This window comes from Danio rerio, chromosome 5 (assembly GCF_052040795.2).
Source record: "Danio rerio strain M-AB ecotype USA chromosome 5, GRCz13ab, whole genome shotgun sequence".
In the NCBI taxonomy this organism is placed as follows: Eukaryota; Metazoa; Chordata; class Actinopteri; order Cypriniformes; family Danionidae; genus Danio; species Danio rerio.
In genome coordinates, this window is record NC_141025.1 from 70,860,001 (window position 1) to 70,886,339 (window position 26,339).

Here is a 26,339-nt window from a genome sequence, read left to right on the forward strand (position 1 = left end):
GTTGATTTTCCCATGTTGTCACACAAGGAAGCAGTGTGTTTGAGGTTTTCCTTAAATACTATTCTACAGTTGTGCCTCCAATTAACTCAAATGTTGTCAATCAGCCAATCAGAACCTTCCAAGACCTTGACACCATCATCTGAGCTTTTTCGAAGGCATAATAATCTTATTGTGTGTAAACTTGACTTTCAAGAAAAGTAATAACAATTTCTCCAAAAAAATCTCTCTCATTATTCTGCTATTAAGCATAACAGAAACAAATATGATAATCCTAACTTACCTAAAAGAGAAAAAGTTTAGTCACATTAACATTTGACTTTAAAAAAAATGGCTGTGTGCCTTTTTGTACAATGTATGTAAAACTTTTGGTTCATTTTTAATATTTGTGATCACTAAAACATGTGTATACAATGTTGAAGTAAGGCACCATTTTCCATGAGCATTGACTGATAGTCTGATATCTTTGGTCTACAGTAGGTTTTGTACTTCAAAATTACAAAATCTTTCAAAACCAAACACCTGCTGAAGAACTGGGAATCGCAAGCATAAATCCGGGATGAAGCAACACAATAAATGCATCAATATTAATGGACACAGCAAATGTCAGTGCTGTGTTTTTTACTGGGGGACCAGAAACACGACTGAAACATTCACTTGCATAAAGTGCGATATTCAAATGTGATCTGAAACACATCAACGCACACACACACACACACGCATCCCAGACAACACAGCCCCTTACAAAGAGTTGCACGCATCCACCAAAAACAGACAATTCTCGTTCGGTTTAAGCTCTTTCCTCCCATTACAAACCACTACTTTCCTCTCTCTCCACTTATTTCCCCTCTTTCTTTTCTTTCAGCATGAAAACACACTTGCTTTTATTTTTGCGCTTTTCTTTTTTAATGCGAGCTGCGTGTTCGGCCTCTTTTTCTCCTCCTCAGTGTGTCTGTGCTCTATAATTACGGTAGTTTCTACCTACTGCGCCAAAGAGCGCCCACCCCTCTTCCTCCCCTCCCCGAGCGTCCATGTCTCCCCATGCTTAATGTGACACCGTCAGTCAAAGCCTTTGGAGAGCAGCCGAGCAGAAATCAAAAGACAGGGATGAAGTGTGAGGGACAAAGAAGACAGTGGATGTGATAAACACAGAGAGAACCTGCGCGTTACCTGACAAGGGCCCCGGAACCAGGTCCCTGCTGCTTCTGAAGGTGTAGGGAGTGTTTGCATCTCTGTATTCATCCGAGAGTGATTTCACTAAATGAACAGAAGGAAAGCAATCCGTGTGACTCCTGCCAAAGTCCAACCTGTTATTTTGTGTCATCAAGTAAAAGACAGGAAGTTAGTTTGAGGAAAAGAAGAAAAACACGCACATTTTGGATTTTACAGTTAGTCATTTATGTTTACTCGTGCATGCTAAATGATATTTTTTTCTTTAAACGGGGAACTTAAGTTTAGCTATAGTGAAGTTCTTCCTCATCTTCATTGTCTCATTTGTTATACCAGATATTTCTGTATCTAGGACTAAGAAATACTCAATTTTTGGGGGGAATAGGCCTATTTTACAAGTCCACTAGAGTTATAAAGTTGAGTTTTACCATTTTTAAATCTATTCAGCTGATTTCCAGGTCTGACGGGAACAATTTTAGCTTAGCTTAGCATAAATAATTGAATCGCATTAGACCTTTAGCATTTCACCCAGAAACAGTTTTAATGAACTATGTTACTTCACAAAGAAAGACTGACAGAAAATAAAAAATGGGGAAATTTTCAACTAAAGTTTAGCTATTGTGGAATTCTTCCTCAACTTTATTGTCTTATACTCAGTGATTGCTTTATCTACATTATATCGGATATTTCTGTATGCAACATTAAAGGAACACTACAGATTTTTTAGAAACAGGCCTATTTTACAAGTCCATTACAATTATAAAGTTAAGTTTTACCATTTTTGAATGCATTTAGTCAATTCTTGGGTGTGGTGGGAGCACTTTTAGCTTAGCTTAGCATAAACAGTTGAATCGGATTAGACCATTAGCATCTCATCCAAAAATAGTTTCAATGATTTTTCTTATTAAAGCTGGACTCTTCTGTAGTTACTTTATAAAAAAGGACTCACAGAAAATAAAAAATGGGGAAATTTTCAACAAAAATGTAGCTGCTGTGGAGTTCTTGCTCATCTTTATTGTCTTATGCTTTGTTATCACTTCATATACATAATGTCATATATTTCTGTATGCAACATTAAAGGAACACTCCACTTTTTTGGAAATAGGTTTATTTTAACATTACATTAGAGTTTTACCATCTTTGAATCCATTCAGGAGCGAGGAAGTGGCGCAGTAGGTAGTGCTGTCGCCTCACAGCAAGAAGGCCGCTGGTTCGAACCTCGGCTCAGTTGGCGTTTCTGTGTGGAGTTTTAATGTTCTCCCTGCCTTCGCGTGGGTTTCCTCCGGGTGCTCCGGTTTCCCCCACAGTCCAAAGACATGCGGTACAGGTGAATTGGGTAGGCTAAATTGTGCGTAGTGTGTGTGTGAATGTGTGTGTGGATGTTTCTCAGAGATGGGTTGCGGCTGGTAGGGCATCCGCTGCGTAAAAACTTGCTGGATAAGTTGGCGGTTCATTCCTCTGTGGCCATCGTGGATTAATAAAGGGACTAAGCCGACAAGAAAATGAATGAATGAATGAATCCATTCAGCCAATCTCCATGTCAGGCAGGGCAATTTTAGCTTAGCTTAGCATAAATAATTGAATCTAATTAGACCATTAGCATAACACCCAAAAATAGTTTTAATGATTTTCCTATTTAAAGCTTGACTCTTCGGAGGTTAGTTAATGAACAAGGACTGAAAAAAAATACAAAAGAATGAGGAACTTTACAACTAAAATTTAGCTGTTGTGGAGTTCTTGCTCATCTTTATTGTCTTATGCTTTGTTATCACTTAATATACATAATATCATATATTTCTGTATGCACGTAAAAGGAACACTCCACTTTTTTTTTTTTTTTTTTTTGGAAATAGGCATATTTTACAAGTCTACTAGAGTTATAAAGATGAGTTTTACCATTTTTTTAATCTATTTAACCAATCTCCGGGTCTGCACGGGGGCACTTTTAGCTTAGCTTAGCATGAATAATTAAATCAGTTTAGACCATTAGCATCTCACTTAAAAACTGTTTCAATAATTTTCCTATTTAAAGCTTCTGTAGTTACTTTATGAACAAAGACTGACAAAAATAAAAAAATGGGGATCTTTTCAACTAAAACTTATCACTTCATATATAATACAGAATATATCTTTATGCAACATTAAAGGAACACTACATTTTTTGTAAATAGGCCTGTTTTACATGTCTACTAGTGCTAAAATGTTCCATTTTACCATTTTTGAATTCATTCAGTTGATTTCCAGATCTGGCAAGGGCACTTTTAGGTTAAATAAACAGATTAGACCATTAGCATCTCGCCTAAAACTAGTTTCAATAGTTTTCCTATTTAAAGCTTGACTTTTATGTAGTTACTTTATTTACAAAGACTAACAGAAAATAAAAGTTGCTTATTTATAGGCCAATAGGGCTATAGGAACCCAATAGTGTTTGAATTTCTGCATTCATCTGAGAGTGATTTTACTAAATGACCAGAAGGAAAGCAATCCTTGTGACTCCTGACAAAGTTCAACTAAAGTTAAGCTAAAGTGGAGTTCTACCTCATCTTTATCATCTTATGATAGGAATAGTCCACTTTTGAGGAAATAAGCCTGTTTTAAAAGTCCACTTGAGTTATAAAGTTGAGTTTTACCGTTTTTGATTCCATTCAGACGATCTCTGGGTCTGGCAGGAGCACTTTTAGCTTAGCTTAGCATAAATAATTGAATCAGATTAGACCATTAGCAACTCGCTCAATAATTTGCCTTTTTAAAGCTTGACTCTTCTGTAGTTGCATCGTGTACTACGACAGATAGAAAATTAAGTTACACAGATAGGAACTAAAGTCTTATTATGGCATAATAAAGGGATTTTGCTGTCTTGTTCAACATTTTTTTCTGATCACGATGTCATGATGTTGACCTTTACAGTTCAATAAAGAATCAGAAGAATAGCTCATTACAACAGATCTTGGTTTGTTTGTGAATCTAAAAAATATGTTGCTGCTTTAAATTTTAAGTTGAATCAAATTAACTTTAGAAGGCCTTCCAACTTTCATTCATTTATTTTCTTTTCGACTTAGTCCCTCTATTAATCAGGGGTCGCAACAGCGGAATGAACAACCAACTTATCCAGCAAATGTTTTACACAGTGGATGCCCTTCAAGCTGCAACCCATCATTGGGAAGCGTTCCAACTTACATCAATTAAACTTAAAACGTCAAGTTCAATGAAAAAATGTTAATTATGTCAGTAATTACTCACCCTGGTGTTGTTCCAATTCCCTGAGACCTTCTTCAGGACACAAGTTAAGATATTTTAAATAAAATCCGAAAGCTCCCTCATCCTTCACGGACTGCAATGATCCAGAGATGTTTAATGTCCAGAAAATGAACCAAAACATTGTCAAAACATTGCATGTGACCTCAGTGGTTCAACTCATCATATGAAGCTCCAAGAATGCTTCTGTTCTCCAGCGTCTTCTGTATCAGATCAGGATGTGTGTTTACTACAGTCAAAACAATGCTTGCATGTCACACTGCTGACTTTAATGGCAATGCATTGTACACCCCATAGTAAACGAAGAAGATGATATAGAGTCACATTTACCAGAGAGTAGGCATGGGACGATAACTGCGTTCAAGGTATACCGCGGTTTGGAAAAGTCAAGGTTTTAACATTTTCTGCTTTACCATTTCTAAGGTATGAGTAAGATTTTTTTTTATTAGTTTTTTTTTTTTTTTTTAAGACAACAGTACCTCCAGCAAAAAAAAGGTATCCAAATATGCAGTTTAAAAAAAAATCGTAAAAAAATACAAATAAAATAAAAATCTTGTTTTTGAAACAAATGAAGACAGCAGAAGTCCATAATTAGCTTGGGTTATTTAGTCTGACATGTTTACTATTCCAAAATATTATAAATGTTTCTTAAATTAAAATATGCTGTGTACAAAGGGAAAAAAGGTTTTGCCAGAGATTAAATTTCATATGATTAGATGAACACCTGGAGTCACATGGAATGTTTTGACAATGTTTTTGGTTCGTAAACTGGACTTCAAACATCTCTGGACTATTGCTGCCTAAGGAGCGTCACAGAATACATCGAAAATATCTTAATTTGTATTTTCCAAAAATGAACAAAGACCCCAGGGGAGTGGAATGACATGATGGTGAGTGATTAAGAACTACTAATAATTAATGTCAAATATTTGTGAGTGATGCCTATGGTCAGTTGCTTCATTTGGTCTGTCGTGTCTCCTTACTCGGCGATGAGGTGGCGCAGTAGGTAGTGCTATCGCCTCACAACAAGAAGGTCACTGGGTCGCTGGTTTGAGGCTTAGCTCAGTTGACGTTTCTGTGTGGAGTTTGCATGTTCTCCCTGCATTCCCGTGGGTTTCCTCCGGGTGCTCCGGTTTCCCCCAGTCCAAAGACATGTGGTAGGTGAATTGGGTAGGCTAAATTGTCCATAGTGTATAAGTGTGTGTGTGAATGAGTGTGCATGGATGTTTCTCAGAGATGGGTTGCGGCTGGAAGGGCATCCGCTGAGTAAAAACGTGCTGGATAAATTGGCGGTTCATTCCGCTGTGGCGACCCCGGATTAATAAAGGGACTCTGTGTGGTTAAAATTATGACACTTTTAAAGAGATCCCGCTTAGCTGATAAACAATAAAGTGTATTTGGCATGCTGTCCCGGGAGAGAGCCCTGAGCTCGTAATATCCTCGAGCCCAGGGCTCCCTCCCGTTAGAAGGGCGAGAGGGGAGTTTGAGCTCAGGTAGGTCTTCAGAACTCCCCTGCTTGTCGCTGTGTGAGAAGTGTAAACTATGGTTGTCTTAGATGATAATTTGGTTTAGTCGATTGCTATGGTTTATGTTTTTGGATGGTGGGAGGAAACCGGAGAACCCAGGGGGAAACCCATGCGAACACGGGGAGAACACAGAGAAACACAGACCAGCCCGATAGGAGGTTGGACCAGCGGTGTTCTTGCTGTGAGGCAACAGTGCTAGCCACTAGGCCACCATGTCACCCTTCCGTAATCATCTAATAGGGCAGATTACGGAGCTAATGAGGTGTTGATCAGAAGCACGTGATCCTCTAGGAATTAGTTTATGAATAAACCACACAAAGTAACCAGGATAATTTTGATTTAAAAAAAAAATTAATATATATATATATATATATATATATATATATATATATATATATATATATATATATATATATATATATATATATATATATATATATAATCTAATATTTTGGGCTTTTTTGTGCATTTCAGCAGGCTTTGGACAGCTTTTGGGCTGGAAAAAGTCAGCTATATCTGGCAACACTGCATGCAGTTTTGAAAAAAGTGTTTTAATCCAATTATACAAATATAGATTCAAACTATTGACAGCTCTAATTATGCTCCTGTCATATATCCCCCTTTTTAGCTAAACCCTTCACACGAGCCATTAGGATCCACCTCCATTTTCAAGGGATGACCATCCGATAATCCCCTGCCTTTCAAACAGCCATTAATTTCTTTTAATCTGCCTATCATTTACACAGGGGCAGGTCTCCCAGCTAGCAAACACTGAGCCACCTCTGTGTAAGATTAGTAATTCTGACACATATGTCACTTGTCTGCCTTTCAAATAGGTGAATCTCACCTTCCTGTGCTCTCTGACAGCTGGGCTGGAGCCCGAGGACAGGCTCTCTCAATGGAGACTTTCACTGGGCCCATCTGTCCCCTTCTGCTCTGCACTGCTCAAACACACTGCCTGAGGATAACAAAGCACAGCTCTTCACCTTCTGCACACACATCATCTGGACCACATACAAACCTGAAAGAAGCAATATTGCTTAATAGCACTGAAATCATTATTAAGCATGTACTTTGATTTTATACAGTTATACAGCCAACACATATCTACTTCGCAACAGAGGTTTTTTAAACACACATCAAAAAGCAACTACTTATTCATAATATATCATTTTTAATAAGTATATTTTTACAAACAAAAACTCAACCTATTAATAAAAATAAATGCATTTATTCTTAATGTTATTGTTAATAATATTAATGATTTGAATTGTAGTGTAAAAACTTAATTAATCAAATGATTATACAAAATATTTATTAAATCTAAAATTAACATTAATAATATAATAATAATAACAACAACAGTGCATTTATTATAAATCTTATTATTATTATTAATTATATTGTATATACAAATTTCTAATTCATCAAATAATTATATAAAATACAGTTTTAAAAACATTTATTAAATCTAAAATCAACAATATTAACAATGCATTTATTATAAATGTTACAATGATTAATAATATTAATTTTATAGTATCTAAAAATTCTTATTCAAATAATTATACACTCATCGGCCACTTTATTAGGTACACCTGTCCAACTGCTTGTTAATACAAATTTCTAATCAGCCAATCATATGGCAGCAACTCAATGCCTTTAGGCATGTAGACATGGTCAAAATGATCTGTTGCAGTTCAAACTGAGCATCAGAATGAGAAAGAAAGGTGATTTAAGTGACTAAGTATTTCAGAAACTGTTGATCTACTGGGATTTTCACGCACAACCATCTCTGGTTTACAGAGGATGGTCTGAAAAAGAGAAAATATCCAGTGAGCGGCAGTTCTGTAGGCACAAATATTTGTTGATGCCAGAGGTCAAAGGAGAATGGCCAGACTGGTTTGAGCTGATAGAAAGGCAACAGTAAATCGAATAACCACTCATTACAACCGAAGTTTAAGAAGAGCATCTCTGAATGCACAACACGTCCAACCTTGAAGCAGATAGGCTACAGCAGCATAAGAACCCAATGGGTACCACTCCTGTCAACTAAGAACAGGAAACTGAGGCTACAGTTCGCACAGGCTCACCAAAATTGGACAATAGCAGATTGGAAAAACATTGCCTGGTCTGATGAGTCTCGATTTCCGATGCGTCATTCGGATGGTAGGGTCAGAATTTGGCATCAACAACATGAAAGCATGGGTTCATGCCTTAAAAGCATGCCTTGTATCGGCGGTTTAGGCTGCTGGTGGTGGTGTAATGGTGTGGGGGATATTTTCTTGCCGCACTTTGGGTCCATTAGTACCAATTGAGCATCATGTCAATGCCACTGCCTACCTGAGTATTGTTGCTGACCATGTCCATCCCTTTATGACCACAGTGTACCCATCTTCTGATGGCTACTTCCAGCATGTAACAAAGCGTGAATCATCTCAGACTGGTTTCTTGAACATGGCAATGAGTTCACTGTACTCAAATGGCCTCCACAGTCACCAGAACTCAATCCAATAGAGCCCCTTTGGGATCTGCTAACAACTACGTGATAATACAAGTTTTTATGGGCCAAAATCACTGAGGAATATTTCCAGTATCTTGTTGAATCTATACCATGAAGGATTAAGGAAGTTCTAAAGGAACAAGAGTGTCCAACCCGATACTAGAAAGGTGAACCTAATAAAGTGTCTGGTGAGTGTGTAAAATAGTTTTAAATAAATATTTATTAAACATAAAATCAATAATAGTAATAATGACAATAATAACAGATATTATTGTAGTTGTTCTAATTGTTATACTTAAGAAAACATTATTTGACTTGGCTTCACTGACAGTGATAAGTAATTGGCCTTAGTGCATGCGAATGAACGATGTTCATTTTCATCCATTACATGGAGAAGCTGCAATGAGATACAAATGAACTCTCTCCTATTGCACCCAGAAACTCATAAAGCCATCAAAAAGGAGAAAATCGGGGGGAAAAGATTAGAAACGTCACATCTTGATGACAAAAATGATCCCCCTTCACATTGACAGGCGCCCCCGCAGTTTGCCCCCCCTCCCTTTCTACCCATGCAGCCGTTAAAAGGCATCTGTCATTATGGCCCCGCTGAGGGGCAGACAAGTCCACTCTACTCTTGGGACCCGCCGTGAAAATCTCCAGCTTCCCCATGGCTGAGCCGAGCTTGACGCGAGTAAATGACAGGGTAGGGTCCCGTTCGGCCGCGCGGCATCCAGGGGCACTGCGCTCCCGTAACCCTGCAATTAAACCTCTCCTGCAGAAAAGGGAGGGGGCCGTGTTAAAGAGGGGGACAACACAAAGAAAAAGTAAATCAAATGAAAATTTAAGTGCCAAATTTGAAGCTGGTAGTGAGGAGTCCAAAAGGAGGCTGCAGATGTGAATGAGAGTATAAGAAACAATGGCACTTTTAAGCTGAAGGAACTTTTTTTGGTTATAAATTGATCTGAAATCTGAATTTAGGAGCTGGCACATAACCAGATATTGTTCAAAACTAAGTCTTTAGCCTGATTCACAATGATAAGCTTGTAATGATGTGTTATCATTTAAACGATACTACTTTAACTTAAAAGAAAGGGAAATACTTAAGTAAAAGCAAAAGTTACACGTCTATAAATCTACTCAAGTAATTTAGGATTAATCCTAGTTTGGATTTAGGTTTTAAGTTATTTAAATGTGCAGATGATTTGGCACTTGTTGGCCGGTTGACAAAAAAAAGGAACAGAAGGAGATATCTGGTACTATAATTACATAAATTTCCTTCAAAATTGGTGTAAAAGGAGTTCACTGGAGATCAATTTTAATAAAACCAAGGAGATGATAATTAGCAGAAAAAAACTAGTCCTTAGTCAAGGGTTGAAACCTCTGGTCCTTGAGGGACATGAAATAGAGGCAGTTGAATGTTTTAAATATTTAGCAACATGTATTGATAGTGGATTAACATTTGCTGCAAATGCAGAGTGCATTTTCAAAAAAGCAATGCAGAGATTATATCTCATTAGGAGGTTACAACAATTTGGTGCAAGTCAAGATGTTCTGGAGATGGGATTCAAGAACTCGCATGAAAGTGTTATGAGTTTTAAGACTGTTGCCAATTAAGGAAAAGAAAAAACTGTGTCGAGTAGTAAAATTTCCCATTGCAATTGTAGGTAAAGCACAAAGACAACCTAATGAAATGTCCTCAATGAGAATTAAACAGACAGCACACGTCATTATTGAAGATTGTTCCCATCACCTAAATATTAAATTTCAGCCCTTGCCATCAAAAAGCCGTTTTAGGCAACTTCAAGTAAAGAAACATGTGTATCAAATGTCCTTCGTGCCGACTGCCATTAGAATTTGAAAAACTGGGCTCTAAGCATGTATAGGGTTTTAAGTTGAGTTTTTGTGATATATGTGTTGACACTGAATGTGTTTGTGTAGCCTGTTTTTTTCTGTGATGTGTGTGTTGTGAACGCTGATGTGGTTGTGTGGTGAAGCCAAAGATTTACGGGAGGCTGTGGTTTGAATGAATGAGAAACGGTTCTTTCTGTAAAACTTTGCTTCTTGTTCTGATCATTATCAGGAATCTGTAAACATTCTGCAGCAGAGGGTGATTCCGGTAGACAGTAATCCTCCACAACTGACTACAAACTGGCATTCAAATCCTCCATTTTGGTAGCAACGCCCATCTTCCAACAATCTAATCACTTCCCAATAAACGAAATCAACCACCACCTTACTTTTTTCTAATTTTAGAAACCATTTCAACAATGTACATCATGACAACGTGAAAAAAGATAAACTTTACTTTCATGCTAACTTTAAAGCCTTTTATAACAGCAGCCGGTATATATGATGGATTTGAATCCAGAAAGGTCAAAATGAAGATCATTACTGACTGAAGATTCACCTGTAGTAAAAAACCAATAGACTTTTAAATATGGAATTTGAATGTTGTGACAATTAGTGATTACAGATTGTGGGTATATATATATATAAGCTGTGAAACTGACAATTTGCATTACTTTGGAAACTCAGGAAACCAGGACATTTTCAGGTCTGTCACACCCTAAAAAAAAAAAAAAAAAAAAAAAAAAAAAAAAAAAATATATATATATATATATATATATATATATATATATATATATATATATATATATATATATATATATATATATATATATATATATATATATATATATATATATATATATATATATATATTTATATAAATATATATATATATATATATATAAATATATATATATATATATAAATATATATATATATATATATATATATATATATATATATATATATTTTTTTTTTTTTTTTTTTTTTTTTTTTTTTTTTAGGGTGTGACAGACCTGAAAATGTCCTGGTTTCCTGAGTTTCCAAAGTAATGCAAATTGTCAGTTTCACAGCACAGCTGTGTCTATTGTCTAACAAATGGTCAAGCCGGTCAACTGATCGGACGGGTTCTGTCTCCAGAACAACATTAAAATACAAAAACATTAAAATATATCGTGAATGGGTACCTATATACTGATGAGATCAGGGCAGGAAAGGTATTTTACCCTGCCAACAACAACACTTTATTTGCATGCTTTGTTTTAGACTGTCCCCATCTAAATGTATCAATGTCTGTAAAACTGTATTTAAACTGAATGGTCTGCTGTACCAGTAGAAAGTTCTTTCGATGACGCCACATCGTCGCTGATTTCTTCTTATTAAAGGATTTTGCTTTGAAGATACCCGAAAGTTCTTCCTGGTTTTTTGGCTCATCTGAGAATTTCCCAACAGTTTTTGTGCTATTAGACAGAGAAATTCACAACAAGATATTGAAATCAACATGTAAGCTAATACATTCTAAATTCACAAAGATGAATTTAAGCAAGAGATAAATCTAAACAAGATAAATTGAAAACAGTGCTTTCATTTAAAAATGCTCCGTATTCACACTGTCATTTTCAATCGCTTCCCAAAAAGCTGGTCATCCATGCTGAATGACTGAAAAACACGTTCATCCCTGTACTGTGTATGGGTTAAGGCATTTATTTACTTTCTGACTCTTTAAAATGTAATGTAATGTAAGCAAAAGCACCAAGTTTTTACTGTGAGGAGTTGTTGCTTCAACTAACACAGGAGTATAAAAGTTCAAATGAAAGAGAGAATATAAACTGGGAGACATGCCAAAACAACAGCTCTGAGGAGTAAACACTGTGTGTGCTTTGAAGAACTGGAATCCGGAGCACACAAACTGACACTTATCCTAAACAATGCTGTCAAAATGGAGACCATCCAATTGAGTAGGTCACATGACTAAAAATGCATCTTCATTTTTGAAAGCAGAAAGTTTTCAATCCACACTGGGACACAAACAGACTGTCAAAATGTGTCCACTTTGGAGAGCAATATGTTTTGGGTGCCTAATAGCACCATCTCAATGTGAACAGAAGGCCAAAATGAGATAAGAGCGTGCATTTTGAAGGAAAAGAAATTAGTGTGGACATACTCTAAAACTAACAATTTAAAAACAAACAATAATAAAAACATTCCGCACAGTTTATTGTAATATAACTGCCAATCGCTAATTGCCATTGGTAGGTAATTTAGTATAGTAGTTGTTTCCCCTCTGTTGGTCAGCACCAAAGTGGCAGACAGGTAAGGCATTCTCCAGAGAACATTCTTATTTGTGTCCAACTGTATTCATATCGGTTTTGTGATTGACAGCCTACACACACGCAGCAAAACATTCGTTTTTGATTCATTCGTGCTGAGGAGCCATGTTGATGCACAACCCACATAAAGAAAATAATTACAGGTTTCAAACGGAGATGGGGATAGAGAGGCAACACTTATACAGACTGCAGCTTTAAAGAGATAGTTCACCCAAAAAAATGAAATTATCCTCACCATATACTCAAGTGGAATGTATTTATCCGATCACAAAGCAGGATATTCTGAAGAATGTTGGAAACCAGCAGCCATTGGCATCCATAGTAGGAAGAAAGTTGGAAGGCAATAGCTTGTGTACAACAAAAGAAAGAAACTCAAAAAGGTTTGGAACGAGTAGAGCAGGGGTGGCCAACCCTGCTCCTGGAGAGCAACCTTCCTGCAGATTTCAGTTGCAACCCATATCAAACACACCTGAACTGATTAATTAAGGCCTGAACACCACTTGATAATTACAGGCAGGTGTGTTTGATATGGGTTGCAACTGAAATCTCCAGGAAGGTGGCTCTCCTGGAACAGGGTTGGCCACCCCTGAAGTAGAGGATGAGTAAATAATGGCAGAATTTTCATTTTTGAATTACAAATATGTACATATATGTTAAGTATATATATTATCTTTTATGTTATATATTTTACCACACACACACACACACACGTTTATTTTTGTGAAAAGTGGGGACATTACATAGGTTTCCATTCATTTTATACTGTCCAAACCGTATATTGTATTGCCCTCACCCCACCCTACACCTTAACCCAACCATCACAGGAGACTGTGAGCAGCTTTACTCTCTGATTAAACTCATCCTGTAGGATTTATAAGCATTTTGAGAAATGAGGACGTCACCAATGTCCTCATATTTCACCTCCTTTTTGTAATACCTGTGTCATACCCCTGTCATTATACAGATTTGTGTCCTGATATGTCACAAAAACACGTATACACACACACACACAAACATATATATATATATATATATATATATATATATATATATATATATATGATATGATTGAAAAAATTCAGTGATTTTTGTACTATTTCGATAAATTATTGACTATTATGAGATTTTATATACAGTACGTGAAATCCAATTGTAATTTGCATATGTTGTCATATATCATGCTATATATCAGCTTTCTATATTGGGACGTGCAGTGAGAAAAACATTACAGTAAACCTACATTATGATGGTATGACGAAAAGTAGTTCAGTGTATCCACTGTCTGTACTGTTCCCTCTACACTTCTGTATAAATCATAATAAAACCTGTATCCTATATTTATTGATTGTTAAAGACTGTTTATTGAAACAATGTGCATTTTGTGTGCTGGTAATCTGAAGTTGTGTTCCTGTAGTATTTGTATGATAACACGATTATGTGAACCAATGGTCCTGCAAATGCAAGACTTCTTTAAGGAAATGAAAGCAGCATGCAGAGTTTTGAACACTGGAGAGTCTTTGTTTGAAGTAGTGAGTTTTGTGTCAAGAGTTTTAAAAAATTGACATCTGGGTTCTGTAAAAACTGAAAACAAAACTGTAAAAAGTCAGTAGACTTATTGACTTAACTTTATTTCTTCTTTAAAGATTTATTTTTAGCCTTTTTGCCTTTATTAGATAGGACAGTATTTAGACAGGTAGCGAAGTTAGAGAGAGAGGGTAGAGAAATGTCCTCAAGCTGGGATTCGAACTCGGTACACCCTGACGTACTACTGCACCATATGTCGACGCGCTAACCACAAGGCTATTGCGCCGACTGACTTAACTTTATAAGTATGCACATAGTTTGTTTAACAATTATAAGGCAACGAGTTTTTTTCAAGTATAGTCAACTAATGGCTTTTTACAGTTAAGTAACCATTTAAGTAACACACAGACTGTCCACTGTGAATATTGCCAACAGTTGGTGCTCCAGACAGGGTCAAAGTGTGTGTGAGCAATGCGTTTGAAGCTAAAATACTGCTAAGTGCCGTGTTTGGTTTTAAAGGAGGTGGGATCTTGGTGTAAGTGCTTTGTGTGTGTGTGTGTGTGTGTGTGTGCTACTGGGTGTATTGTGTTGAGTGTAAAAGGTCTGTGTACGATGACTCAGTGGAGTGGGGAGCAATTCACTGCTCCACACCTCCCCAAAAATGATATCCTCCATTGTGTCATACGAACAACTGAAACCAGGAAGGACAAAAACAAGTTCTGCACCACATCGTTCCAAATGGAGGGTCTGCAAACTGCTCCACTCTCAAGGCCCTGGGGACCACGAATGAGAACTGAGACCATCATTAGATGAGAGAGATAAACGACAGGCATGGAAAAGAGATGCCTGAGGGTTCACCTTGAGGTGTGTGTTTAAAAGTCCAAGACAACAATGTGTGACTGGAGTCATAAACCCATAAATCAGGGGCTGAGCCTGCACACCAGAATTAATCAGCAGGCTCGTCAATCAGTCAATCAATTAGTAAGGTCTTGATGGTCGAGAGATAAATCAAAGCAAAGAGGGCAACGTCAATCATCTCAACACCCTGGCCAACCACATATTTGTAGCCACCCAGGGAAGGTTCCTTTGAGATGTGCTGTTATGGGTTGATACTCTATGTGCCTTGGTCAGATGAATTAGATTGGCATTAAATGAAAACGTGATTCTCTAAATGAAATATGTCAGCATTTTTTGCAGTGTCTCGCACTTGCAATGTATTTTTAGGGCGTACTCACACTATGCTATCCGAACCGTGCTCAGGCCCGTTTCCCAGATTGTTTGAGAAGTGTGAGTGCGCGGAATCGGGCACAGGCATGGTTCACTTGGGCTTTGGCGCGGTTGCGCTTTTGTGTGAGTGCAAAACGCGCCTACGCCCGAAACTGAAAGCGAGATGTGACTTTTACGGGACTGTTTCATATGGATTTATTGATCATTCTTAGGCCGTACTCACACTAGGTACAGTTGCCTTGAATCGGGCCAAAGCACGCTTGTCCCCCCTCCCGTCTCCCCCGACGGCCTGCACTCACACCACAATCGGGCCTCAGCGCGCTTACGTCATCGCTGCTGCGCTGTTCAGTGAGAAGCGCTGAGAGATTCGCACAGTAGAGATTTCTCTATTATATCGTTTTAGTCGTTTGATATGCAGTGACATGCAGTCAAATATTTTGCCAAACAGTACTTAGGGATGCGGTGACACGCAGTCAGATATTTCGGCGAACCCTTTTGGAGCTCATAAACAATCATAAAGTCCTCGTGCTGCAGGAATGAGGAGGTCTGCTGAAGGTAAGCAGCTGTCGTGCAGTGAGGGGTTTGCGTCTTTAATAAACTACGGCAGTTTGCGTTCACTGAACAGTAAGAATGATTAATAAATCTATATGAAACAGCCCCTTAAAAGTCACGTCTCGCTTTCAGTTTTGGGCTTTGGCACGTTTTGCACTCACACTACAAACGTACCGCGACAAAGCCCAAGTCAACCGCGCTCAGGCCCACCTCTTCCAACTGGGCCAGGGCCGGCCAAGTGAACCATGCTTGAGCCCGATTCAGCGCACTCACACTTCTCAAACGATCCAGGAAAAGGGCCTGGGCACGGTACGGATGGCATAGTGTGAGTAGGCCCATAGTGTCCAATGAACGCAAACTGTCGTAGTTTATTAGGAGGACACGCATACACCTCACTGCACCACAGCTGCGCACCTTCAGCAGACCTCCTAATTCCTGCAGCACGAGGACTTTATGATTGTTTATGAGCGCAAAAAGTGGCGGATCTGTTTGGCGAAATATTTGAATGTGTCTTTGCATTTCAAACGACTAAAGCGATATAACTAAAGAAATCTCCACTGTGCTGAGCGAGATCGCTTACTAAACAGCGCATCATCAATGTCACGTACGGGTGCCCAGGCAGGACTGTAATGTGAGACAGGAGGGGGGACAAGTGTTCTTTGGCACGGTTTAAGTCAACTGTACATAGTGTGAGTACGCCCTTAGAGATGCAGTAGGTAATCTGCCAAAATGCTAACCTCTTAGCATATTATCTTTGGACGGCAGGGAGGGACTGTGATTCAAAGCCACACCTCCTAAAATCAAGAACGCGCACACCGCGTCACAACAGCAGACAACCCACTAATTCATGTTATTCGGCAGTTAGAAATGTAACAGTTAATTAGTGTTTGGTGGGCGGCTTGCAAGAATTACATTTATTGCTTAGCCACACTGACATGCTATTTCAGAGCGAATATTCAGAGTAGCATGGTAAACAGAATAGGGAGGCTGCCATTGTTCAAAAATGAACCAATGTGAATATAAAAGCAACATCAGCTCAATAAAGCAGGTTAGGCAGAATAGCGCTATTTACTGATGTTTTGTTGTTAAACTAAATATAAATCTACATTATCAATGCTGTAAAAGGACCTTAGGAAACTGAAAATAGTCACATCAATCTTTTGCCGGGAGATTTCAGTGGCTGAACAACACTTCTGTGCATATAAGCCATTCATAACAGAACACAATCTAACATAGCCTGACTAAAATAGTTTTAAAACAGAACATTACCTGTCTAACAGTAATACTTCAGCCATGGTGTTGCCCTTGCTCCAGTGTGCAAAAGTAACTCCAATATTGATTCAGGATTTTCAAAAGTTTCAATGCAGCATTTGATTTCACCGCGTCTGTTATTGTCTCGTGAATGCGCGGCGCTCATGCAGACGGGCTCGTGCGAATGGCGGATCTGCGTGAACAGAGATGCACAGAAGTCCTAATCTACATTTGTTGGCAGACAGTTTCAGCTACTTACTGGAATTATGGGAGATGTCGGCCCGATAATATTTAATTGGATCAACATTTTTTAGTTTTATGCCTTACCCAGAATATAAAAATACATATAAGCACATTTAGACCATTTACTGTAATCAGTACTATTGGAATGTGAAGAGACTTTCAACCAGCACAACAAAACATGTTTCTGAAGACAATCACCTACTGCACCTTTAAGTTTCATGCATTTGATTTTTTTACTGCGTACGCATATTTTCAGCTTTGTCTGTACCAATGTTTTAGTATTAATTCAACACAAGACTTTGTACATGAGGCGCCAAATCTGTATCAGATCAGATATGAAAGTGGTACAAATGAGAATTGAAAAGATCAGATTCCATGGGGTTTGGAATCAGATTCGAGTCACTTGTGGGCAAAAACAAATCAGATTTGGGCCACATTTCCCTCTATAGAATGACGGTTGTAACCGGCAAAAAAATAAAATAATCGAGCAATCTGAATGGGGCTTTAATGTAGCTTTACTATTGTAACCACGGGGGATGACACAAACAACTAAGATCCAATTGCAGGTTTATTCAACGTCAGGCTAGCAATGCTCATTACAGATGCAAACAGGTATATGGAGACAGTCCAGAATCATAATCAGTAACAGCAAGAGGTCAAAAGGCAGGCGGCAGGCAGGAAGAACAAGAATACAAGGCTTGTTAAAACGTGGGGAAACAAGACAAAGGATAACGCGTTGTAATGTCATCTACTTATAAACAAGACTCGGCCAACTGAATGAGTGAGTGTGTAGCTTAAATATTGTGTGCAATCAGTCTCTGACAATCCTCAGGTGGTGTGAGTGTAATCAGATGAGGAAGGATGTTTGTCTGGGCGAAGTGCATGTATGAATATGTAGTCCAGAAATGGCGGAATTGTAGTCCATAAGTTAGGTTGAGTGAGATCCAGCGATCTATTAGTGACGGGTCGTTCATGAACGATTCGTTCATTTTGAACGAATCTTCAAAATGACTCGGGAACTACGAGTCCTCTCAGGGATTGATTTGTTCACCCGCGCGTGCGCACATTTGTGTAGGTAGTATCTTTAATTTCAAGTCTTCAACACATTGGCAGAAGCCAATCATATGCATTTAGAGCCTGAAAAAGAATTGATCCGCTCACCTCTCAAGTCCTCTATTGGGTCTGAGTCACTCGTTCCTCACGGGCCAATAATACGCGTTTAGAGCCGGAAAAAGAATTGAAGCGTTCATCTCTCGAGTCCTCAGGTTTGAGTCATTCTCTCACGTGATGAACGAACGATCATGGCTCCTATCAGCTTAGACTGTACATTGCTTAAGATTATATGTGACTGTCAGTGTAACGTGAATGAACCCCTGACATTTGAAGACATGAAGAGGTGAGCTGAGCAAAGAGACAACAATACCATCATAGACAAAAGAGCAGGTAAACATTACATTTTTATTTTCTCCTTCTTATATTCTATTTATGCCTTATTTGTCGTGTGATCAACCTTTTGGGCTAGTTGTAGATATGTTTGGAAGCAATTCATAACATTTTAATAATATTTTGGCAAATTGAACCAAATGAACGAAATGACTCAAAAAAATATTCGTTCATCTTGATGAACGAGAATCAAAGATCCGAGTCAGTAAAATGATCCGAACTTCCCATCACTACGAACTATTGAGTTATGATCGCTGGTGATTGTGACAACTATGTAGGCTTGTTACCTCTGACTTATCATGATGTTATACAGTAGCTCATCATCGATCTATGAAACGACAAGGATGATCATTCACATGCAATTTCAGCTTTTCGTTCCAACTGAACATCCAAGTAATGCATTATATGGGACAAACTTTAAAACAGTAAAACTAAATCGAAATCGAAAATAAAACGAAAGAGAGAACGGCAAATGAACCTGCAGCACTCAAAACAAATAGTGCAGTAAACACAATTAATATCAACACCAATTGGTTTCCACCAGCGAACTCCGAAACCCAAAGTTAGGGTTAAAAACACAATAGCTAGCTTTATTCATTCATTTTCTTGTCAGCTTGTCAGCTTCTTGTCCCTTTATTAATCCGGGGTCGCCCCAGCGGAATGAACCGCCAACTTATCCAGCAAATTTTTATGCAGCGGATGCCCTTTCAGCCGCAACCCATCTCTGGTAAACATCCACACACACATTCACACCCACTCATACACAATGGACAATTTAGCCTACCCAATTCACCTGTACCACATGTCTTTGGACTGTGGGGGAAACTGGAGCACCCGGAGGAAACCCACGCGAAGGCAGGGAGAACATGCAAACTCCACACAGAAACACCAACTGAGCCGAGGTTTGAACCAGCGACCTTCTTGCTGTGAGGCGACAGCACTACCTACTGTGCCACTGCCTCGCCACAATAGCTAGCTTCCTATTGGTAATTACATCTTTATGGTGCCATTCAGTTCATAAATACAATCATTACGATGTGGCATGTGTGATTACATAAGGCTTTCAATGAACATAAACCGGACCGTATAAAGTTGCACATGCAGTCCGACATTTTCTCTCCCTCCCCGTAGCTAAGAAAGAGCAGCATGGGCTTGGAAATGAACGCTTAAAGGCAGTTATAAAGAGAGAGGGGCGAGTAAGGTAAGTGTACCTCATTTAATTGCTCTCTTGGTGGCTCGACTCACTGGGAAAGGACTCTTTTCAGCCTCTTGTGTGACTGCGCAGCGGGGGCTCCGTAATGGAACAGGTAGAAAAGGCGTTTATCAAATTTGCTTTTATTAGGAGGAGAATTTTAATAGACTGAGAAAAGGTAGACCTGCTGTGGAGAAAGCCGCCACTCTCGCAGGCCTATCTTGGTAAATTAGAGCCTGCCAATGTCCACCGGGGCTTAGCAGCTGACAGTCATCGGCACAATGGTGAAGAAGTCGGATGAAGACCTCTCGACACCGCCGGGGTGATTTTCAATCCGTTAGGTGCTGCAAATAAACCAACACTTGACTGACACGATCAATGGAAGGATGGATTGTCTGTCACGCAGATGTTAGACGGCCGGATTCAAAGAGTGACACAGCAGATGACAACAGCCGCCACGGCTCTATTCTTCCAGGCCATCATACACATGAAAACAAGGTGACAAATATGACACCCTCTCCCCCTGAGCCTCTCCAGTCAGAGTTTGCCACCTTCGCACTCAATAGACTACTTGTCACCGCAGTTCCCCGCTAGTTATGTATTTACCACATTTATATGAAAAGGAAGGAGCAGAAAATAACCTGATGCAGAGAAAAGAGAGCGCCGGTAATCTTTCGAGCAATCAGCGGAAAAGTGCGCTTCGCATTTTTCAATTTCTACCTGCCACTCGCAACTCAGGCTGCAGCGGATACGCTTGGCAATTTGCCAATCAGTGTGTTGTGTTGCACAGGGGGAGTCTGTCACGCTTCTCTGAGTCACACACACACACGGCCAAACAACCATGTCTCATCGCACACACACAGTCTTCGTTAGAAGTTATGCATCACTGACCAGTAGATAAAACAGATATGTCTGGTAAAAAAAATAGTGATGCATCTTGATTTAAGTTGATATGATGCAATATTCAACATTTTTGACCTAATTGAGATGATAATTAAAAAGGGGCAGGCATGCATCCGCTGGAGTGCAGATATACACTTGCTTGCGATCATGTTTATTCACAGAAGTGCACGCGTCTGAGATTCAGCCTCCTAATTGGCCCTCCTCCTGAGAGTTACAGGATCGGCTAATAAGGAAGATTGGGGCTCTGCTAAAGAGAAGCACTGGATAAGAAACTGATCAAGTCAGATGTTTCTATTAATCTAATAGCTTAGATTCTTAAACGTGTTAGTTTACCAAAATTTGCAAATTCTGTCATAATTTACTCGCTCTTGTGTCATTGCAAATTCTTAAGAAATAAGGTCACCTTCAAAACACTAATACATTTTAATTTTAAATATTAGCCCTTTTAAATCAAAGAGTTCTGTCCCTCCATTCACATAAAACTGTATTTTCTTTATGAATATTTTGATATTACAAGCAATAATTAAAAACAAGATAAAATGTGAATCAAGTAGTTTATTGCGAGTCTTCTGAAGAAACTCAGTATTATTTTAATTTGTACACTTCAATTTAGCCATTTATTTCAAGCAAAATTTAAAATTTTGTTCTAAACTTGTCTGACTTTTCCCAATTTTAGTCAAAATGTCTGTGTTAAGGCAACGCAGTGGTGCAGTGGGTAGCACGATCGCCTCACAGCAAGAAGGTTGCTGGGTCGCTGGTTCGATCCACAGCTCAGTTGGCGTTTCTGTGTGGAGTTTGCATGTTCTCCCTGCATTATCGTGGGTTTCCCCCGGGTGCTCCGGTTTCTCCCACAGTCCAAAGACATGCAGTACAGGTGAATTGGGTAGGCTAAATTGTCTGTAGTGTATGAGTGTGTGTGTGTGTGTTTCCCAGAGATGGGTTGCGGCTGAAAGGGCATCCGCTGCATAAAAACTTGCCGGATAAGTTGGCGGTTAATTCTGCTGTGGCGACCCCGGATTAATAAAGGGACTAAGCCGACAAGAAAATGAATGAACGAATGTCTGTGTTAATTAAACAAAAGTGTGCTTAATGGAACTGCAAGTAAAAGTATTATCTTTATTGATAAATAATTATAGCATACATTCACAAAACTAGACTGTAGATAATATAATATTAATGAGATAAAAGTACACTCTGTAGTAATGTCAAATTAAAAGCAATGCTTTTAATCACTGCTTTGATGATCTTTAAAGTACACTGATTTTGATGCGTTGCTGTACAGCAAACTTTGACACATGCAAAGTACCTGATTGCATTTTTAGATGTATTAAACATTATAACATTAATACATATCAAATGTGCATCATTTACAAGTTCACATCAATTAAATAAGCATGACTTTTTTACCCACTTAAAGCGATGGTAAATTCGGTCAATTTACAAATATTTAATTACGAAAAACTGTAATATGAAGTAAATAATTTATTAATTCTAATCAGCCAATCACGTGGCAGCAACTCAATGCATTTAGGCATGTAGACATGGTCAAGAGGATCTGCTGCAGTTCAAACAGAGCATCAGAATGAAGAAGAAAGGTGATTTAAGTGACTTTGAACATGACATTTGTTGTTGCCAGACGAGCTGGTCTGACTATTTTAGAAACTGATTATCTGGGATTTTCACGCACAACCATCTCTAGCGTTTACAGAGAATGGTTTGAAAAAGAGAAAATATCCAGTGAGTGACAGTTCTGTGAATGAAAATGCCTTGATGCCAGAGGAGAATGACCAGACTAGTTTAAACTGATAGAAAGGCAACAGTAACTCAAATAACCACTTGTTACAACCGAGGTATGCAGAAGAGCATCTAAATGCACAACACGTCCAACCTTGAGGCGGATGGGCTACAGCAGCAGAAGTCCTGTCAGCTAAGAACAGGAAACTGAGGCTACACTTGGCACAGGCTCACCAAAATTGGACTATAGAAGACTGGAAAACGTTACCTGGTCTGATGAGTCTCGATTTCTGCTACGACATTTAAATGGTAGGGTCAGAATTGGGCATCAACAACATGAAAGCATAAATCTATCCTGTCTTGTATGAAAGGTTCAGGCTGCTGTTGGTGGTGTAATGGTGTGGGGGATATTTTCTTGGCACACTTAGGGCTCATGAAGTACCTATTGAGCATTGTGTCAGTGCCACAGCCTACCTGAATATTGTTGCTGACCATGTCCATTCCTTTATGACCACAGTGTACCAGTCTTCTGATGGCTATTTCCAGCAAGATAATGCACCATGTCATAAAGCACAAATCATCTCAGACTGGTTTCTTGAACATGGCAATGAGTTCACTGTACTCAAATGGCCTCCACAGTTACCAGGTCTGAATCCAATAGAGCACCTTTGGGATGTGGTGGAACGGCAGATTCGCATCATGGATGTGCAGCCGACAAATCTGCAGCAACTGTGTGATGCTATCATGTCAATATGGACCAAAATCTCTGAGGAATATTTCCAGTACCTTGTTGAGGATTAAGGCAGTTCTGAAGGCAAAGGGGGGTCCAACCCGGCACTAGTAAGGTTTACCTAATAAAGTGGCCGGTGAGTGTATGATAAACATTGACTTCCATAGTAGAAAAATCCAATATATGGAAGTAAATGGTTACTGATTTCCAACAAGCGAAAGAAACTAAAAAGGTTTGTGACAAGTCAGTAAATGATGACAGAATTTCCAGTTTTTGGTAAACTATCCAAAGAGGGTCTATCATTCTTATTTAATTAATGTGAACTTAATCTTATCATCTAATAATTTTAAGGTTGCAATATTTTATAGGAATTTAATTTATAATACAATACATTCTCATTACACTCAGGTAAATATTTCAGCAATAAGTGTTATTTTTTTTACCTTACAAAATAGTCCATCAAGATGTAACTTTCATAATCCCCAGAAGAAGCTGCAGAACTTAAAAAGACATACTGGAGAAGAAAGAAAGTCAGAATGACATGAAAGTGAGTAAATACTGATTTATTACATTTTTTACTTTAGAGTGAACTATCTTATATACTCAATATAAAAGATATGACCACTTTAATGACGTTATATATTACTTCAGGTGTTCATAAAGCAGCCTATGAAGGCTCTTCACCTTATGACACGCTGCTTCCGCACCCATTGATGTTGCTTTCATTTTTGCATTTTGCTCTATTTGTATTTGAATGTAAATCGTTTTCCATTTCTTCCTGCCACATTACCACATAATGCCGTCAGACCTGTGCATTCTAATGAATAAGCCATATATAAAGTATTTTTTTTCTATCAGTCTACCCAAGGTCACCAACTCCGCCATTCAGACTCCTCCACCAGACGTGGTATGGTGTTGGACTGTATAAGGCGTATTGTGCTGCTGAATAAAGCAAATAAATGTATTAGATATTGTATAGAGTCTAGCAGAGACACAGAAACCTACTCACCCTTTCCCACAGACTTGATGTTTGTGAAGCGAGCGCTCCCTTTTGCCACCATAATTAATCGCTCTCATTAAAATGACAATTCTTTCAAATTGCCGTCGCTTCATTTGTTAGGCACACATATGGGCCTGAAAGGAGAGACGTTTCTAAGGCCAATTCATTGAGCGGGTTGTGCAAGGAGGAGTGGTGAAAAGAAAAAAAAAACATCGTAATTAATGTTTTTTTTTTTTGTTTGAGCGCCAAACAATTCTGTTACCTTGATGCGTTAATGCCTTTGTGCTTATCTAAATTCTGTTTCGCCGACGGCACATTGTACCTCTTGTCTTGTTTTGATTACACCACATGCAATATGCAAACCGCAGAGGCACGTTTTACTTTCCTTTATCAGAGAGACACTGGGACGATTATTTTGTGGACAAATGGAGGTAGAAATAATAAAGAGGTAGAATCTTTGCATTTGTTTCAAGGCGGACAAAACAGCGAGCGTCCGTATAATGCTCCACAGCTGATTCCTAAAATAAAGGCGGCCATATTAAGATGTTAATGTACTGACTGATGAAAAGCATACGCTCTCGTTAATGCGATTGTCATGCGGTTATCAATACAGGAACAATCAGTGAAGAGGCGTGATGTGTTTGTTTATGAATAGAAAGAAATGAATGTTAATATTTATTTGCACACATCTTGGGACCTTGTATGTATTACTTTAAATTAGAAGGGAAACAAAAATGTAATATATTGTATTTCATTCATTCATTTTCCTTCAGCTTAGTCTCTTATTTATCAGGGGTCACCACAGCGGAATGAACCGCTAACTATTCCGGCATGTTTTACGCAGCGGATGCCCTCCCAGCTGCAACCGAGTACTGGGAAACACCCATACACACTCATTCCCACACACAGGCATACAATACAGTTCATCCAATTCACCTATAGCGCATGTCTTTGGACTGTGGGGAGAACCAGAGCATCCGGAGAAAACCCATGCGAATACGGGGAGAACATGCAAACTCTAACACAAATGCCAACTGGAACATTTCAGGACTCGAACCAGCAACCTTCTTGCGGTGTATTTAACAGAAGAATGAAACTAAAAAAGGTTTGTATAAAAGAATAAGTAAATGATGACAGAATTATCAGTTTTGGGTGAACTACCCCTTTAAGTGTGTGTGTGTGGGGGGGGGGGGGGGGGGGGGGGGGTTGGGGGGGGGGGTATTTAATTAATGTGAACTTGTTAAAATACCATTCTTATCTAATAAATTATATATATAATAACAAAATATTAATAAATTATATATATATAATAACAAGAATTTAATAAATGTTGCAATATTTAATATATAAATACAAAGGCGACAGTGCTAACCACTGAGCCACTGTGCTGCTCTATATTGTATTTATTACTTAATGTGTTTACTATATTAAATTAAAAAGTGAAATACAATATATGTCTTAGTGAAAAAGTCAAACAAAGGCGAACACCGTAAACTTTGGTTTCTGTTGATCTTGGTGTTGTGTTGGATTTTATGCTGACACCTATTTGTGTGGATGTATACAAGTGTTAACTTACTCTTTTTATTTTATATGTATATAATTGTCACAATCACCAGCTATCTAACCCTTATTGATTGCTAGGATTCATTCACTTTGACTACAACTCCCAGCATGCGCATCGCACACACCAGTTCCTGTTCCATGTTGATTACACACACACACTGCCAGAAGACCGTTATGAATTGACTACACGGTCTTTAAAAACAGCAGACACACTCATCAGGGCTGAGTCTTGTGTATCTGTTTTAGTCAGCATTACGACACTTTTTCCTTGCCTAGCCATGTTTGACCCTTGATTTGTTCCGTTGTTTACGTAGTTTGCTGCCTGGACCGATCTCTTTGCCTGTGACC

The 26,339-nt window shown here is 38.6% G+C and overlaps 1 protein-coding gene across 6 annotated transcripts in view; it reads right to left on the minus strand.

Annotated features, from left to right (window-relative positions):
• The window catches only part of LOC147844482 (uncharacterized), a 107,698-nt gene that overhangs the window by 46,440 nt on the left and 34,919 nt on the right, over window positions 1-26,339 (minus strand). For 4 of the 6 annotated variants that reach the window (XM_087254666.1, XM_087254668.1, XM_087254669.1 and 1 more), the window contains exons 3-4: window positions 6,796-6,906; window positions 1,168-1,304 (exon numbers count right to left, since the gene is read on the minus strand). In XM_087254666.1, coding sequence (XP_087110792.1) covers window positions 1,168-1,304; window positions 6,796-6,869 — 211 coding nt within the window. In that variant the 5' untranslated portion in view covers window positions 6,870-6,906. Of the gene's footprint in view, window positions 1-1,167; window positions 1,305-6,795; window positions 6,907-11,629; window positions 11,760-12,864; window positions 12,977-26,339 lie in introns of all 6 variants that reach the window. The other 2 variants (XM_087254671.1, XM_087254670.1) reach the window with 2 other exon arrangements.